General features: G+C 39.6%; 1 protein-coding gene across 7 annotated transcripts in view; it reads left to right on the top strand.

The window, feature by feature from the left end:
- The window catches only part of LOC117730350 (E3 ubiquitin-protein ligase RNF123), a 97,824-nt gene that overhangs the window by 206 nt on the left and 79,348 nt on the right, over positions 1 to 18,270 (top strand). For 4 of the 7 annotated variants that reach the window (XM_034532019.1, XM_034532018.1, XM_034532017.1 and 1 more), the window contains exons 2-18: positions 341 to 462; positions 773 to 857; positions 2,462 to 2,541; positions 2,862 to 2,974; positions 5,670 to 5,724; positions 5,831 to 5,916; positions 5,993 to 6,079; positions 6,185 to 6,252; positions 8,325 to 8,450; positions 8,675 to 8,789; positions 9,668 to 9,772; positions 9,999 to 10,124; positions 10,522 to 10,614; positions 10,757 to 10,830; positions 11,603 to 11,720; positions 12,476 to 12,575; positions 14,233 to 14,294. In XM_034532019.1, the coding sequence (XP_034387910.1) occupies positions 381 to 462; positions 773 to 857; positions 2,462 to 2,541; positions 2,862 to 2,974; positions 5,670 to 5,724; positions 5,831 to 5,916; positions 5,993 to 6,079; positions 6,185 to 6,252; positions 8,325 to 8,450; positions 8,675 to 8,789; positions 9,668 to 9,772; positions 9,999 to 10,124; positions 10,522 to 10,614; positions 10,757 to 10,830; positions 11,603 to 11,720; positions 12,476 to 12,575; positions 14,233 to 14,294 (1,575 nt within the window). In that variant the 5' untranslated portion in view covers positions 341 to 380. The remainder of the gene's footprint in view (positions 1 to 340; positions 463 to 772; positions 858 to 2,461; positions 2,542 to 2,861; positions 2,975 to 5,669; positions 5,725 to 5,830; positions 5,917 to 5,992; positions 6,080 to 6,184; positions 6,253 to 8,324; positions 8,451 to 8,674; positions 8,790 to 9,667; positions 9,773 to 9,998; positions 10,125 to 10,521; positions 10,615 to 10,756; positions 10,831 to 11,602; positions 11,721 to 12,475; positions 12,576 to 14,232; positions 14,295 to 18,270) is intronic. The other 3 variants (XM_034532020.1, XM_034532021.1, XM_034532016.1) reach the window with 1 other exon arrangement.

Raw genomic sequence — 18,270 nt, 5'->3', positions numbered from 1 at the left:
ACTGACCGTTAGCCAGCTGGCTAAGAGACACCCTCTGCAGCTTTAAACGGGCACGGACGTGTCCTGTGGACTACAGGCTCCCCTTGATCCGGTTACATGTTTATGTAAAGAAAAGGACACTCCATGTTGATGCTAAAGTTAGCAAACTGAGGCTATATATATACTATATGGATCTATAGCTTCAGTGTGCTACTATATGCTAGGTTATATATATATATATATAATAGTCTAAGTATCAGCAGTAAAAGTACTCAAGTATCATAAGCTTTGTGTAGTTAACGTATCAGCAGTAAAAGTACTCAAGTATCATAAGCTTTGTGTATAATCTCCTCTTCTGCAGGTGTTCGGTCCAGGCGTCCAGGTGACTCCAGTCAGTCAGCATGAGCTCGAAAGGAGGAGGCACTGCTCTGACCCGCCGCAACTACAGACTGGCTTCAGACACAGACAAACCCAAAGCCACAGGTAAGACCGGCTGCTACAATACTCTGTGTGTACCTGCCACACAGGTACAGTCACAGGTGAGATGAAAGCACAGGTAGACACAGTTAAGAAGATAACACAGGTACAGAAACAGATGAGATGTAGACACAGGTGAGATGAAAACACAGGTACAGAAACAGATGAGATATAGACACAGGTACAGTCACAGGTGAGATGAAAACACAGGTACAGAAACAGATGAGATGTAGACACAGGTACAGACACAGGTGAGAAGACAACACAGGTACAGACACAGGTTGTTGGGGTTAATTATTGTCCCTCTCTGTGTCAGGTATCGTGAACGAGAAGTTGCTGAGTGACTATCTGCACCATGTGTTCCCTTCCACCAAACAGGGACCTGCGCTGGCCTCCCTCAGGTAACACCAGTCCTCTCTCACCTTTCAGACCACCAGTGTTTTGTGTATTTTCTAACTGAATCTCTGTGTTTTTAACACTCAGAGTTGCTTTCATTTGACTGTCTCAGGGTATCAGAGCTGTGTTAAGGGACTTGGCAGCAGGCTTTTATTGTTAAGGTCCACACGTGTGGTGAAATGTCTCAACTTCTAGTGTGTGGAATTCTGTTGGATAAACAAATGTGTTTATCAGTTTGAGAAGTTTAGAAGTTGCCCACTAGAATAAGTTTCCCCTTCTTCCCAGTGTGTTGAGCAACAAATGATAACTAGGTCACAGCTGGTGTAGTCCATGGACTGTTTTTTAAAAAGTGGACCATGGCTCTCTGGGTTTTTTTTGGGCCGTTGCCATCTTGGTTTTTGCCAGAAGAACCAGAAGTAACAACAATTTTCAAAAAAGTTTACAATTAACTTTCATCAGCTTAAAATACAATGTGAAAGGGTTAAAGTTCCAAGACGAAAAAAAAAAGAAAAATCCCAGTCCGGACAAAGTCAATCACCTTGTAGCCCCGCCCCTAAAGCGTACCATGCTTTATGATCTATTTTACTCTAAATGACCATCATTTACTAAATGAACATCATGGTGTATTGAGGAAGACTTGAAACTAGTGATTGAGACCAAAAACTAATGTTTACAATGTTTACTGAGGGAATACATCAAGAGAAGTAGAGTCATTTATATAGACTTCTATACAACCAGAGGAGTCGCCCCCTGGTGGTCAGTAGAGAGAATCCAGCTTTAACACAGTCACCCCCCTGGATATATATATATATATATATAAATGACTGTGATTTTTGCAGGGATCTTTCCTTAAGTCTGCAAAATATAGACAAATATAGTTTGTTTTAAAACAGTATTTTTAAAAAATTTCGCCTGAAACGCATACAGACAGCGCTGTGGAGTAAATGTCTGGCTATGCGACACCACAGCTGGTGAAACTGAGTACATGTATTTGTGTGTTGTACCCTGACACGGCTTCATTCCTTAAGCCAGGCAGATTCATGTTACCCCCCCCCCCCCCCCCAGCAGCTCCACACACACAGCCCAGCTGATGTGTAAAAATAAAGCCACGCTCACTCTGTGGTAAACAGGAACCACTGAAACTGGGCACGTACAAAGACATATCTATCATTTTGTCTTATGACTTTAATACTATCACTGACAGTAATGTTTTTCTAGAACCTATGAAAGAGTGATCTGTTTTCATGCTCAGTTTTAGTATGACCTCCTGATTTTGTATGTCTTTATTATTTCATGTTTATTTCTTATATTTTTCAATGCTGAGTAACCGTAAACATGCATTCTCTATAATGGCCGCCAGGGGGCGACCACCAGTATTTTCACTTTATGAAAAATATCGTATTCCTCATTGGTTGCACTTAGCTCCGCCCTCTAGTGTCACTTCTGGTTACGATAAAACCAAGACTGTATCAAACAAATGTCAAAATGGAGGTTTTAAAAGCATAGTCCATCAGTAAAAAAAAAAAAAAAAAAAACACTTGACAAAAGGATGGTTATCCTATATTTCTCCTCTTTTTGCATTTCCTTATTCCTCTTCCTGTTTCTACAGCAAGCCTCTTGGTTTCCAGGATCTTGGCGCTCACCTGGAGGGATTGTTGTCTGAGGGAGAACCCACTGAGGACAGTAGAGGTAAAGTTAATGTCTCCTGCTCATACACATATATATATACACATACATACACACACACACACACACACACATATATATATATATATATATATATATATATATATATATATATATATATATATATATATATATACAAATACATTTAAAAAAGCATCAGCTAAATGTAATCTAATGTCACCAATCCTCCTTTTAAAACAGTGATGCCGTCTGACAAAAGCTCAGTTTGAGCCTGAACCAAGTGTTTTAAAAAATGTGATCGGCTTCTCGTGGCTGACACAGAAAATTGAAAACTGGTGCTAATGTTCAATGGTTTGAATCAGTCTGTGAATCTGCAGATCAGCCCGTTGAAGGCCGTCTGGGACCTCAGCCGGTCGTCCTGGATCACACCAGTGGTTTTGAAGGACTTCTCTTTGTAGACGATGACCTGCTGGGGGTAAGATCAAGCACCGTGTATTATTAGATCTTTCATTGATTTTTTCCAAAAGGACACTGCGAGAGTCTCCCTTTTCCTAGATACTTCCTAGCGACTTCACCGCTGCGACCTGTAAGTCTCTGCTAAAGTATCAAACCTTTTTCTGTTCATAATCATGACGTATTTCTGCAGGCGGAGGCAGAATAATTCTCTGGACACTCTAGTCAATGCTGGCTAGTGAGCTTTGTATACTACCTTTTCAATAATGGCTGAAAAAAAATCGAAAGAGTGCACTCATGAAAGCAGGGTGGAATTAGCAAGGTAGCTGACTAGCCAGCCACTGAATGAGTAAAATGTAACAGAATGTTTCGTCATCCCCACACCGTGGTCACTGCCCAGGAAAGCACTTCACTATCGCGGAAAAAGGGATAACGTATTTTGTAACCAGTGTTTAGGAAGCTAGCTAAGTAGCCAGCCACCCACTAGCTAGCTTCCTAATCCCACCATGCTTTCATGCTCCACTGGTTCCAGAAATTAAGACGAACAGCAGGCCTTCTCTTAATCACTCTTTAGTGCCCTGCGCGAGTGGTGCAGCAGCCGCAGTGGCTGAGGAGGTTTAGCGGGAAGGCTACGCTGAAAAACTATTAGCAACATTTTCTCTCCATCTCTGGAAAATTTGTTAGAGCTTCAAATCACAGTTCATCCTCTCAAACGTAGCGACATACGATATCAATTCAATTCAATTCAGTTTATTTTGTACAGCCCAATATCACAAATTTGCCTCAGAGGGCTTTACAATCTGTACACATACGACATCCCTGTCCCAGGACCTCACATCTGATCAGGAAAAACTCCCCAAAAATAACCTTTCGCAGGGAAAAAAGTGAAGAAACCTTCAGGAGAGCAACAGAGGAGGATCCCTCTCCCCGGATGGACAGATGAATAGATGTCATGTGTACAGGATGAACAGCATTACAAAGTTACTTAAACACATTACATGAATATGACTGTGTGAAAGGAACTCCAATCCATGAAACAGAAGGAGGTAGAGAGGAGGGGGGGCGGGGCATCAGCAGGGCCAATGGGAGGCCGGCTCACCAGCATCAGACACCTCCAGGTCCAATGGACCCTATGAGACGTGAAGTCACAACGACTCCGGGGAGGAAGCAGAGTTAATAAGGTGCAATGGAGAGATGTAAATTCATCCATAAGGAGAGAGAGAAGAGGAGATAGGTGCTCAGTCTCCCGGTCCAGCTGTGGCTCCGCACCGTTTCTCCGCCGGGTTAGGGGGTTAGATATGCTGCTATAGGCTTATAGGCTGCTGGGGGATGTTTTAGGATACACTGAGCACCTATCTCCTCTTCTCTCTCTCCTTATGGATGAATTTACATCTCTCCATTGCACCTTATTAACTCTGCTTCCTCCCCGGAGTCGTTGTGACTTCACGTCTCATAGGGTCCATTGGACCTGGAGGTGTCTGATGCTGGTGAGCCGGCCTCCCATTGGCCCTGCTGATGCCCCGCCCCCCCTCCTCTCTACCTCCTTCTGTTTCATGGATTGGAGTTCCATTCATACATTGTCATATTCATGTAATGTGTTTATGTAACTCTGTAACTCTGTTCATCTGGTCACATGACATCTATTCATCTGTCCATCCGGGGAGAGGGATCCTCCTCTGTTGCTCTCCTGAAGGTTTCTTCCCTTTTTTCCCTGTCAAAGGTTATTTTTGGGGAGTTTTTCCTGATCCGATGTGAGGTCAAAGGTCAGGGATGTCGTATGTGTACAGATTGTAAAGCCCTCTGAGGCAAATTTGTAATTTGTGATATTGGGCTATACAAAATAAACTGAATTGAATTAGTGATTTCCTAAGTGTTCATTGGTTCGTTTCACACAAAATATTGACACACACAATTCCACAAATTAGGAGCTTGACTCAAACGACAAGTCCAAGCTCTCGGCTCACTGAGTGAATCATGTACGATCTCGTGTGAGAAGAAGGACACGGAAGTAGAACGTCTACAGATTACTACATCAGAACCATATTTCTGTGCCGTTTTACCGTGTAGATATGAATATAACCATCGCGTAAACATTGAAAAATGGGCCGAAGCGTCCATGGACTCCAGAGGGTTTAAGGGTCTTTACATGCATCTTTGCAAAGAGCACTGAGACTTATTATACATATGGTAGACCATGTCTGATTAAAAGAACACAACTATAAGATTAATCTCTGACAAAGTTATCTCGACTATCTGTCCCTAAAGTCGGGACAGAATTCAGATTTCAGTTAAAACCTCCTGAATCATCGCAAGCTGGTTTTCTCTGGATGCATTTCAAATGACTTGGAGGCACATCTGGCCGTGATTGTTTCGGTTGATCGGCCTCTTATGTTGACAACTTGTGAAGAATATTTTTGATATTTCATTTTTAATTGTTATAAGTGTGTTTGTGTGTCTGAAAGACTGGTCATTGTGCTGCTGCCTGTCTTGACTGGGATGCACTTGAAAAAGAGATTCTTCTTTATCTCAATCTCTCCTGGTTAAATAAATGAATAAATAAAGTAAAATGCTTTAATCCATCACATTGTTATTGTGCAGGATTATAATCGATGGCATCTGGTAGTATAGTAGAACTTGTAACTCCCAGATGTCCTCTCTTGTTTCTGCATTAAATGCGTTTTAATGTTGCTGATTCAAATTTTTCTTTGTGATTTTAGGTCATCGGCCACAGCAACTTCAGCTCAATCAGAGCCACCACGTGTGTTTACAAAGGTGAATCCTGTCAACGTCGCTTCCAGATGAGTTTCTCGCACAATAATGTTTGTCCTTTTTGAAATTAACATTTATTACTTTTTTTTTTCTGTTGCTGTGTCCGCAGGGAAATGGGCCTACGAGGTGCTGATCTCCTCCCAGGGTCTAATGCAGATCGGGTGGTGTACACTTAACTGTCGCTTCAACCAGGAGGTACACGTTCGCAAACTCTGTTGTCAATCATACTATTTCAGTGAATTGCAACCTGAAACACTGTGTGTGCGCTCAGGAGGGTGTTGGTGACACTCCGGACTCTTACGCCTACGATGGAAACAGAGTGAGAAAGTGGAACGTGACGACGACTAACTATGGAAAGGTGAACGAGGATTCGTCCCTAAATCAAAGATATTGCTCTTCGGACTTTGTTTGCTTCTCTACTGTCACTGCGCCTCGGTACTGATAGCAGTTTGTGTGTCCTCAGTCGTGGGCGGCTGGAGACATCGTCAGCTGCTTGATAGACCTGGATGAGGGAACCATCACATTCTGCTTGTGAGTAAATCAACTTGGATCTATTCAGTTCTGGTGACCATGTTTGCTCTTGTTGGGTTGTAGTGGATTTTATATATATTTGCACATGTAGATAAGAGAAGTTTATGTTTTAAATTAATACATAAAGAAAGATATGATAATTAATTTGGGATATTATGAGGAATATTCTGGAGGAATGTATTATGAAACATAAGAGAGGATCACTGTTTTATTATTCTGTTTTAATGACAAATGTAATGATTAACTATATGATGCATGAGAATGAATGAATGTTTTATTGTTTAGACAATAGTTAAAATGGATGCCGATTGAAACCTAATGTGTTGCTTTTATTCTGAAGGCAGGATAGTAGGTTTTATTCTGAAGGGGAACTTCCTGTCATTGACCGGAAGTGTGAGCTTTGACCTCGCCAGCTTATCAATTGGCTTAGCGAACAGAACTGCGGCATCCTTTGAACTGACCAATGGAACTAACCTTTAGGTGTGAATTCATTTGCATGACCAGACTAAAGACTGAGCATTTGTTCTGGGGACATGGTTCTACTGGTCTGGAGACTCGAGACAGCCCCGGTCTGTGGCTCCCTGGGAGCTGCAGTCCGTCTGTGGAGAGATCCTCCTTTCTGGCCCCACGATCGTGAACGCTACATGAGTATTATCTTTTCCATTAAATATTGTTAAACTTTAACTCATTGAATCCTGAATTTCCTGCGGCCACGGGACCCGGAGCTTTGAACACAAATCTTACACTCTTTAAAGCTTCAGTTCAACATTTAGTGAAATCCTCTACTTCACGTTGATACCACTCTCATGTCGGTACTTAGCTTAGCATAAATACTGGAAATGAGGGGAAACGGCTAGCCTGGCTCCGTCCAAAACAACATGTTTGGATTTTATAGGCGATTTTGTGCAACTTCCTATTGCCTCTGCTGGTTGCTCAGATAAATAAATAATCCAGCACACTCCGTAGAACCACAGCATGCCATGTGTACACTTTAGTTTTTGTACAATTTAAACAAACCAGATACAACAGTGAGCTTTAGGGGAGCTGGGCGGAGGATTGTGTTACCTTTGGACAGTGCAAGGCTAGCTGTTTCCAGTCTTTATGCTCTAAGCTAACCCACAGCTGGCTGTAGCTTCATCTTTACTGTACAGACGGGAGAGTGGCATCAAACTGAACACAACCCTGTCTATACGTATACCAGTACATGGCAATAACCACAGATACATCAAATACCAGAGACGAAGATGTGGAGGGAACTTATTTTCCTTTGGCGGAATCAAAAAATAGTATTTAATTGTTTATACCTCTCTTTCTGGGACACGGCCCAAGGTGCCTTGGTAAAAAAGGACACCTGACAATACTAGTAGTCCACCTTTGTTGTTGTTTGGCATGCACCAATTGAGACGGTGTCATTGCCAAGCTCCTCTTACCATGTCTACGGGTAGAAAGTAACCCGTAGTAAGAGTTTTGAAAAGTATATCAAAAAATAAAAAAAACTCATTTTGCATGTGAACGAGAGGCAAGAAAATGTTGACTGTCAAAGAAATATTTGTATAGTTTTAGACCTGGCTTAAGAGAGAAAGAGAAGAAAATGACTTACTTCAAGGTCGCTTTAACAATTGACTGACATGCAGTATAATTACAGGATGAAATGAGACCTTTGCTCGTCAATATATTTTTATACTGTTTTTATCATGAATACTTTAGCAAAAATAAAATGGGAAAAAGCGTTTGGAACGAGGTAAATTCTTCGTAACTTTCACACCACACCACGTATAGTGGAATCGCGTTGCATATATGTTTGAAAGGATTGTAAAACGACTCCGTTGAAAACTTTATTGCTCCTTTCGACCTCGACGAAGGCGGTGCAGAACAGATCCACTTCTTTCATTCGCTCACAATTTAAAATGTTTTAGTCCGTCCCTCATCTCCTGGTGTTGAAAAGGCCTTTGAGTAGAAGCAAAAGTCAGCAGCACCCGAATTTTGTATAAGTTAGTTTGCGTTGTGTCTTTTTTGTGTGTCTTCACGCTGTGTGTGTGTGTGTGTGTGTATGTGTATGTGTGTGCGCTCAGGAATGGCCAGTCTCTGGGCACGGCATTTACCAACATCAAGATGGGTCCCGGCGTCGCTTACTTTCCTGCCATCAGCCTCTCCTTTAAAGAGTCGGTGGCTTTCAACTTTGGCAGCAGACCGCTCAGATATCCTTTGAGTCCACAGCCGGCAGCTCATCAACAGTGTTTTATCTACGATTCTATACATTGGAAATGGAAAAAACTAAAATAAATCTATCATTTCTTTTTACATTTGTTGCAAAATTATTTAAAGAAGGAAGTGTCCAAACTGTTGGTTGTTGCTATATTTTCAACACACCTCTTTACTGGTTTACCTGTTCCGTGTTGGTCTTTAACCTGAGTGCGATCACGTACCCTGTGGACGGCTACCTGCCCCTCCAGAACCCCCCAACTACAGACCTGATGAAGGCTCACAAACTGCTGGGCTACATAAAGAATGTCCTCTCCACCTCCATCGATGCACAGGTAGGAACAGGTGGTCTGTACACGGGGAGAGACAGGTGGTCTGTACACGGGTAGGAACAGGTGGTCTGTACACGGGTAGGAACAGGTGGTCTGTACACGGGTAGGAACAGGTAGTCTGTACACAGTTAGGAACAGGTGGTCTTTACACAGTTAGGAACATGTAGTCTGCACATGGGTAGGAACAGGTAGTCTGTACATGGGTAGGAACAGGTGGTCTGTACACGGGTAGGAACAGGTGGTCTTTACACAGGTACTAACATGTAGTCTGCACACGGGTAGGAACAGGTGGTCTTTACACAGGTACTAACATGTAGTCTGTACACGGGTAGGAACAGGTGGTCTGTACACGGGTAGGTATAGGTGGTCTGTACACGGGTAGGAACAGGTGGTCTTTACACAGGTACTAACATGTAGTCTGCACACGGGTAGGAACAGGTGGTCTGTACATGGGTAGGAACAGGTGGTCTGTACACGGGTAGGAACAGGTGGTCTGTACACGGGTAGGAACAGGTGGTCTTTACACAGGTACTAACATGTAGTCTGCACACGGGTAGGAACAGGTGGTCTTTACACAGGTACTAACATGTAGTCTGCACACGGGTAGGAACAGGTGGTCTTTACACAGGTACTAACATGTAGTCTGCACACGGGTAGGAACAGGTAGTCTGTACACAGGTGGGAACAGGTTGATCATGGATGATCTAATCTGAAATGTTTTATGAAAAAAATACTGACTGTATATTAAACTAGTTGTAATCGTCTGTTAAACATCATCTGGGTTCTCCTGTAGTTATTTCCTGTCTCGTACGTAAACAGTCAAACGTAATGACGTCATCTCCTCTTGAACTGAACCTGTTGTGTTTGTGTCCCGGCTGCAGGAGGAGAGGCTGGTGGAGCAGGACTGTTCAGTCTGGAGGCTTCATGGAGAGCCGACAGTCCTCGTCACCCTGGCTCACATCTTCAACCATTTCGCTCCACTCATGGTAACTTTCTTTCTTTTTGGTCTGGTTGTCGTGCGATCGCCTTCTGACCGATGTTTCCATTTCTTAATGAGCATTTTGGCGTCAAATGTTGAAGCTGAAGCGAAAAACGATCCGCTTGATAAAACTGATTTCATAAACTGCAGTTTTAATCGGTTTAGTTTAGATTTTGGGCTCAACTAAATATTGTCTGTGTGCAGGAGAACAGTGTAAAGTTGTTTTTTTACAGTGTAAAGTGTACCTGGTGGAGGACGTGCTGATGAACTTCCTGTTGGGGATTCTGGAGGGAGGAGGTTCAGTAGATGAACACCAGCTCATACAGCAGCTTCTGGATCTCTTCTGGGTACTGATGGAGGTAAAAACACCAAAATCTACTCAAAAAAAATTATAATTGTACCTGAAGAAAGTGAGACACCCCGATGTCTCCCGACAGTCTGCCTTACCCCTGACAAAAGGTCAAAGGTCACAGTGCTACTTTTAAGTGATTTAAGAGGGATTCTAGAGTGCTAAGTGCTAATCTCATTGACCGTAACTGTCATTGCTTTACTTTTAATTGAGTGAGCCACGTTTTCTTGTTTCACCATTTGATTCTAAGTTGTCTGCGTTTGTTGTACATGCACCTCGGCACCATTGAAAATAAGGGCTCTCCCTCTGTGTGTGTTCTTAAATAAAACAAACAAATAAAAAGTGGAAAGTAGCAGCGGAGTAAGCACACGCTGACTCGCAGCGACCTGATGTCTGTCTGTCTGCAGGACTACGAAGTGAACGAGTGTCTGAAGCAGCTGATGATGTCCCTGCTGAGAGCCTACCGCTTCTCCCCCATCATCCCTGATCTGGGCTTCCAGGTAGGACCCAGATCAGTGATTACTACTTTTACTTTTAACAGACCTTTTCAAATGATTTTTTTTATATTGTGGTATTAGTACTTTCTTTAAAAGTAATTTCAAAGGATGTTTTCATGTTCAGTCTAACTTCCATACCTTCCAGATCCACTACCTGCGTTTGACGACGGCCATCCTGCACCACGAGAAGTCCAGGAAATACCTGCTCAACAACGTCTTATATCCTCCTGTCGGTTACTGGCACCTCTCAAAGGGATAGCTCTCTTTTTTTTAAGTGCGTTTGCGCGAGGTTCTTCTCCATCGTCGGATAGATGGAGTTCAAAAGTGAGAAAATATTATATTATTTTAGACGCCTAAAAGAAACATTAGTTTAAGTGTACTCTATTTTTACTGCTTTAGCTTTGGTCATTTTACTGAACAGAACACGGAAGTTGCCTGGATCGGTTAGTTTGATAAAGTTATTGTGCAATTTTTGTATTATTTTTTTTAAACACCAAGATTTCAGGACAATTTAATTTTGTCAGCGGTCCCTCTAAATATAGAATTGGGGAGAAAAAATAGATACATGTGACATTAGATGTTTTTTGTTATCGTAGATGAAGGAGAAAGCAAATGGGCTTTTTAATGTTTTGGTGTCCCGTAAGATGTTCTGTGGTTATCTGTAAATTTACCGAGATGTGCATTGAACATTTAGGGGACACCTGATGAACTCTGGAATACCTCGTAGATTAACTGACTCATCTTCAGGGCAATCGTCTTCATCTTTTTAAAAGGCATGTTTTTACTAAAACCAGTGCAAACTTCTGAAATGACTACAGTATAGAATTTAATTAATTTCTTTAGCTTTGCACAACTTTTTTTCACTAACTCCAAAGTGTGACAATGTTTTCAGAGACGAGTTTGTGCAGAACGCGCTTCACGTCGACTCGGTGGCTCTTAAACAGATCGGCGTCGCTCCAAATCGTCACTATTATCCTTAACGGAAGTTCACGTTCGATGTCCTGCGTTCAGTCGTGTTTTTTTACATCAAGACCCCTCTGCGAGTGAAGGAGGCAGGGCTGGAGGAGCTCATCCCGACCACCTGGTGGCCCACGCACTTCGACAAGGAGGTAAGACTCCGACCTCAGGTGACCTGAAAACTGATCATCAGACGTCTCAGAGGACGATAAGATTAGATATTCCTTTAGTCCCGCAGTGGGGAAATGTACATGATTACAGCAGCAAACTGAGTAAAATACACACGAGACATAGTAAATATAAAGAAACATATAAATAAAATGGTAAAAACAGTAAAGAATCTACAATAACTGAATATTGTAGGCCTATATACAAACTATAAAAGAGCTATATTAGAGCTGCGGCAGAAGATGCACATCGATCAAAATAATCTGTTTCTGCGTGATTAAAATATTGTTGGCTGTAGTTTTACGATTTAAAAAACAAAACAAAAAGAGCTTTGAAATAAGGATTTATTTAGTGAGAAGCAACAATTGCTGTAGTTTTATTTATTGAGTACTTCATTCGTTAATAATGGCCGACGACGGAGCGTTCTATCAGAGATACGTTCACATTGTTACTCTAATAATCTAAAGGTTAAAGAGAGATCAACTTAATTCTCTGTCTTCCTCCTTTTAAATTCAGTCTTGCTCATCTGTACCTTTTTTAGGGCGTCATGCGAGAATTAAAATTTCCTCCGAGTGTCCCTCCGGCTTTGTTTTCAATTTTATTTAAACTAATTTATCTGCATCCTACAGCAACTCTTTATTTATTTTGACCTAAAACGTGAGTTACTTGGGGTTTTGTCCAGTGACGACTGCTGTGAAGGCAGATGAGGCCGACTAAGATGACGGTATTTGTCTCTCAGGGGAAAGACGAGCGGGAGCCCGAAGACGAGAGCGCAGACGAGCGGCTGAGACGGCGGGCGTACGAGAGAGGCTGCCAGAGGCTGAAGAAGAGGATCGAAGGTGACGCTTCCTTGAAGGGGTGACGCTTCCTTGAAGGGGTGACGCTTCCTTGAAGGGGTGACGCTTCCTTGAAGGGGTGACGCTTCCTTAAAGGGGTGACGCTTCTGTGTCTCGGTGTGACGTCATCTGCAAATACCACCGTTTACATGTTGGAGGGCACTTCATCTTTAGTGAATGAAAACTAACCTCAAACCAGCAACTAAGTGCATTTACTTAAATAATATGCTTCAGCACACAGTTGAGGTACTTAATATCCCTGGTTAAACCCCTGGTTTTCTTAGGTAAATATAGCAGGATGCTAACACTGGAATGTCACTAAGACACAAGGGATCCAACACATCCACACCAAACCCCCAGTGTACCGAGAAACCCACACTAATACCCGGGCGGTAAGTCTGTGCTAGGGTTCCCTATGCTGGCGCGCTTGTTGGAGCTCATGTACTCACGGCCCCCGGAGAGAGAAATGCATTATTATTATTATTATTATTGTTATTATTAGAGCGATAGATAGTCCCAAAAGAACCCAGGGAACTCCGTCCTGCCTCCCGGTGTCTCGCCGGCTGCGCCGACATCAGCCAACCCCTCGCGGGTTAGCCGCTAGCTGGGTCGCTGGTTCCAACACGGTTCACGGTCCTCCGTGTAGTTGCTCCTCCACGCCAATCGCAACCCTCGGCTCACCATAACGCACCTCTTCTCCCTTTATCTTGACCCGCCCCCCTTCTTCTGATTGGTTCCCCACCATGTGGACACCTGAACCAGCCCTAAAAAGTCGGGACACAACAGAACTGATGACAGAAAGGACCACAACACACATGTAACTAAATTAGCAGGGCGCTACACTTGTAACAGTACTTTTACTGTGTGGTAAGAGTACTTTTACTTGTAACAGAGTACCTTTACTGTGTGGTAAGAGTACTTTTACTTGTAACAGAGTACCTTTACTGTGTGGTAAGAGTACTTTTACTTGTAACAGAGTACCTTTACTGTGTGGTAAGAGTACTTTTACTTGTAACAGTACTTTTACTGTGTGGTAAGAGTACTTTTACTTGTAACAGTACTTTTACTGTGTGGTAAGAGTACTTTTACTTGTAACAGTACCTTTACTGTGTGGTAAGAGTACTTTTACTTGTAACAGAGTACCTTTACTGTGTGGTAAGAGTACTTTTACTTGTAACAGAGTACCTTTACTGTGTGGTAAGAGTACTTTTACTTGTAACAGAGTACCTTTACTGTGTGGTAAGAGTACTTTTACTTGTAACAGTACTTTTACTGTGTGGTAAGAGTACTTTTACTTGTAACAGTACCTTTACTGTGTGGTAAGAGTACTTTTACTTGTAACAGAGTACCTTTACTGTGTGGTAAGAGTACTTTTACTTGTAACAGAGTACCTTTACTGTGTGGTAAGAGTACTTTTACTTGTAACAGAGTACCTTTACTGTGTGGTAAGAGTACTTTTACTTGTAACAGAGTACTTTTACTGTGTGGTAAGAGTACTTTTACTTGTAACAGAGTACCTTTACTGTGTGGTAAGAGTACTTTTACTTGTAACAGTACCTTTACTGTGTGGTAAGAGTACTTTTACTTGTAACAGAGTACCTTTACTGTGTGGTAAGAGTACTTGTACATCCTGCTGAACTCTCCTCCGGTCTCCTCTCAGTTGTGGAAGAGTTGCAGGTTCAGATCCTGAAGTTGCTGCTCAATAACAAAGACAAAACTACGGTATGTACAGTTGCTATTGTGTCTGTTAACGTATATTATTGTACATTATTTTAACTATACACTGATTAATGGGTTTTAGGTTTGAATACCTGGGATTAAGATCCACATATTTCCCACAAACGATACATGTGAATCTGGGATTTTGAGCCATGTCATGAATACTGTGTACTAAAGGAAGGAAACAAAAACCTAATTAAAACTCCAGCTGAATTATACTGCAGCCTTTAAATGCAGTGATTGTTGTGTAATATTACTTTTCAGCTATCAGACCTGGGCCACATTCCTCGTACCTGGCTAACTGAGTTAGCCGAATAATGTTCAGGATAAGATTAAATAAATCAGGCTTTTCGGTTCCACAAAGCAAGTTTTGCAAAATCACCATAGCAACATATCCAAAAACATGGACCTGCTCCAGCGCAGGCTAACTTAAGTTAGCTGGATAAGCTGGCAGCTCCTTTTCTCAGATATCCCATTAATGAAGGAGTGATATTAGTTAGATTAATGTTTCATAGAGAGTTCTTATGACGTCATGATGACTTCCTATAGAGTGATATTAGTTATATTAATGTTTCATAAAGAGTTCTTATGACATCATGATGACTTCCTATAGAGTGATATTAGTTATATTAATGTTTCATAAAGAGTTCTTATGACATCATGATGACTTCCTATTGAGTGATATTAGTTATATTAATGTTTCATAAAGAGTTCTTATGACATCATGATGACTTCCTATAGAGTGATATTAGTTATATTAATGTTTCATAAAGAGTTCTTATGACATCATGATGACTTCCTATAGAGTGATATTAGTTATATTATTGTTTCATAAAGAGTTCTTATGACATCATGATGACTTCCTATAGAGTGATATTAGTTATATTAATGTTTCATAGAGAGTTCTTATGACATCATGATGACTTCCTATAGAGTGATATTAGTTATATTAATGTTTCATAGAGAGTTCTTATGACATCATGATGACTTCCTATTGAGTGATATTAGTTATATTAATGTTTCATAGAGAGTTCTTATGACATCATGATGACTTCCTATTGAGTGATATTAGTTATATTAATGTTTCATAGAGAGTTCTTATGACATCATGATGACTTCCTATAGAGTGATATTAGTTATATTAATGTTTCATAGAGAGTTCTTATGACATCATGATGACTTCCTATAGAGTGATATTAGTTATATTAATGTTTCACAGAGAGTTCTTATGACATCATGATGACTTCCTATTGAGTGATATTAGTTATATTAATGTTTCATAAAGAGTTCTTATGACATCATGATGACTTCCTATTGAGTGATATTAGTTATATTAATGTTTCATAAAGAGTTCTTATGACATCATGATGACTTCCTATTGAGTGATATTAGTTATATTAATGTTTCATAAAGAGTTCTTATGACATCATGATGACTTCCTATAGAGTGATATTAGTTATATTAATGTTTCATAGAGAGTTCTTATGACATCATGATGACTTCCTATAGAGTGATATTAGTTATATTAATGTTTCATAGAGAGTTCTTATGACGTCATGATGACTTCCTATTGAGTGATATTAGTTATATTATTGTTTCATAAAGAGTTCTTATGATGTCATGATGACTTCCTATTGAGTGATATTAGTTATATTAATGTTTCATAGAGAGTTCTTATGACATCATGATGACTTCCTATAGAGTGATATTAGTTATATTAATGTTTCATAGAGAGTTCTTATGATGTCATGATGACTTCCTATTGAGTGATATTAGTTATATTAATGTTTCACAGAGAGTTCTTATGATGTCATGATGACTTCCTATTGAGTGATATTAGTTATATTAATGTTTCACAGAGAGTTCTTATGATGTCATGATGACTTCCTATTGAGTGATATTAGTTATATTAATGTTTCATAGAGAGTTCTTATGACGTCATGATGACTTCCTATAGAGTGATATTAGTTATATTAATGTTTCATAAAGAGTTCTTATGACGTCATGATGACTTCCTATAGAGTGATATTAGTTATATTAATGTTTCATAAAGAGTTCTTATGACGTCATGATGACTTCCTATAGAGTGATATTAGTTATATTAATGTTTCATAAAGAGTTCTTATGACGTCATGATGACTTCCTATTGAGTGATATTAGTTATATTAATGTTTCATAAAGAGTTATATGACGTCATGATGACTTCCTATAGAGTGATATTAGTTATATTAATGTTTCATAAAGAGTTCTTATGACGTCATGATGACTTCCTATTGACTGATATTAGTTATATTAATGTTTCATAAAGAGTTCTTATGACGTCATGATGACTTCCTATTGAGTGATATTAGTTATATTAATGTTTCATAGAGAGTTCTTATGACGTCATGATGACTTCCTATTGAGTGATATTAGTTATATTAATGTTTCATAAAGAGTTATATGACGTCATGATGACTTCCTATAGAGTGATATTAGTTATATTAATGTTTCATAAAGAGTTCTTATGACGTCATGATGACTTCCTATTGAGTGATATTAGTTATATTAATGTTTCATAAAGAGTTCTTATGATGTCATGATGACTTCCTATTGAGTGATATTAGTTATATTAATGTTTCATAAAGAGTTATATGACGTCATGATGACTTCCTATTGACTGATATTAGTTATATTAATGTTTCATAGAGAGTTCTTATGACGTCATGATGACTTCCTATAGAGTGATATTAGTTATATTAATGTTTCATAAAGAGTTCTTATGACATCATGATGACTTCCTATAGAGTGATATTAGTTATATTAATGTTTCATAAAGAGTTCTTATGACGTCATGATGACTTCCTATTGAGTGATATTAGTTATATTAATGTTTCATAAAGAGTTATATGACGTCATGATGACTTCCTATAGAGTGATATTAGTTATATTAATGTTTCATAAAGAGTTCTTATGACGTCATGATGACTTCCTATTGACTGATATTAGTTATATTAATGTTTCATAAAGAGTTCTTATGACGTCATGATGACTTCCTATTGAGTGATATTAGTTATATTAATGTTTCATAAAGAGTTATATGACGTCATGATGACTTCCTATAGAGTGATATTAGTTATATTAATGTTTCATAAAGAGTTCTTATGACGTCATGATGACTTCCTATTGACTGATATTAGTTATATTAATGTTTCATAAAGAGTTCTTATGACGTCATGATGACTTCCTATACGAGCGCTATCCATTCTGCCCACAAGGAATCATTTATTTAGTCCTTCTCGAGCCATCAAATCTGCCTCTGGCCCAAACGAGGCAGATGTTGTCAATCAAAAGGCTTTCACAGCATTAATGTGCAGGTACTTATGACGTAATTTTAGTTAAATTACATTGAAAACAATCATATGTCTTTGACAATAGGGGCCATGGACCTTGCACTTGCCTGCTGTAGGCTAATCATGTACTGTACAATACCCATATAGTGTACAATACTCATATACTGTACAATACCCATATACTGTACAATACCCATATAGTGTACAATACCATATACTGTACAATACCCATATACTGTACAATACCCATATAGTGTACAATACTCATGTACTGTACGATAACGTGTACTGTACAATACCCATATTGTGTGTGTGTGTATATGTATGTATGTATGTATATATGTATGTATATATATATATGTATGTATATATATGTGTATATGTGTATATATGTATGTATATATATGTATATATATATATATATATTCTATGTATGTATGTATATATGTATGTATATATATGTATATATATATATATATGTGTGTGTATATATACGTATGTATATATATATGTATGTATATATATATATATGTACTGTACAACACTCATGTGTTGTCTGACCGTGAATCATTGTGTCTGTTTTGATGATGAAAATAAGTGCAGAGCTTTAAATCTAATAAAATTGTTATGAGTTGTCCTCCATGTGT

Source organism: Cyclopterus lumpus, chromosome 5, assembly GCF_009769545.1.
Source record: "Cyclopterus lumpus isolate fCycLum1 chromosome 5, fCycLum1.pri, whole genome shotgun sequence".
Classification (NCBI taxonomy): Eukaryota; Metazoa; Chordata; class Actinopteri; order Perciformes; family Cyclopteridae; genus Cyclopterus; species Cyclopterus lumpus.
This window is presented reverse-complemented; position numbering and strand designations above follow the sequence as displayed.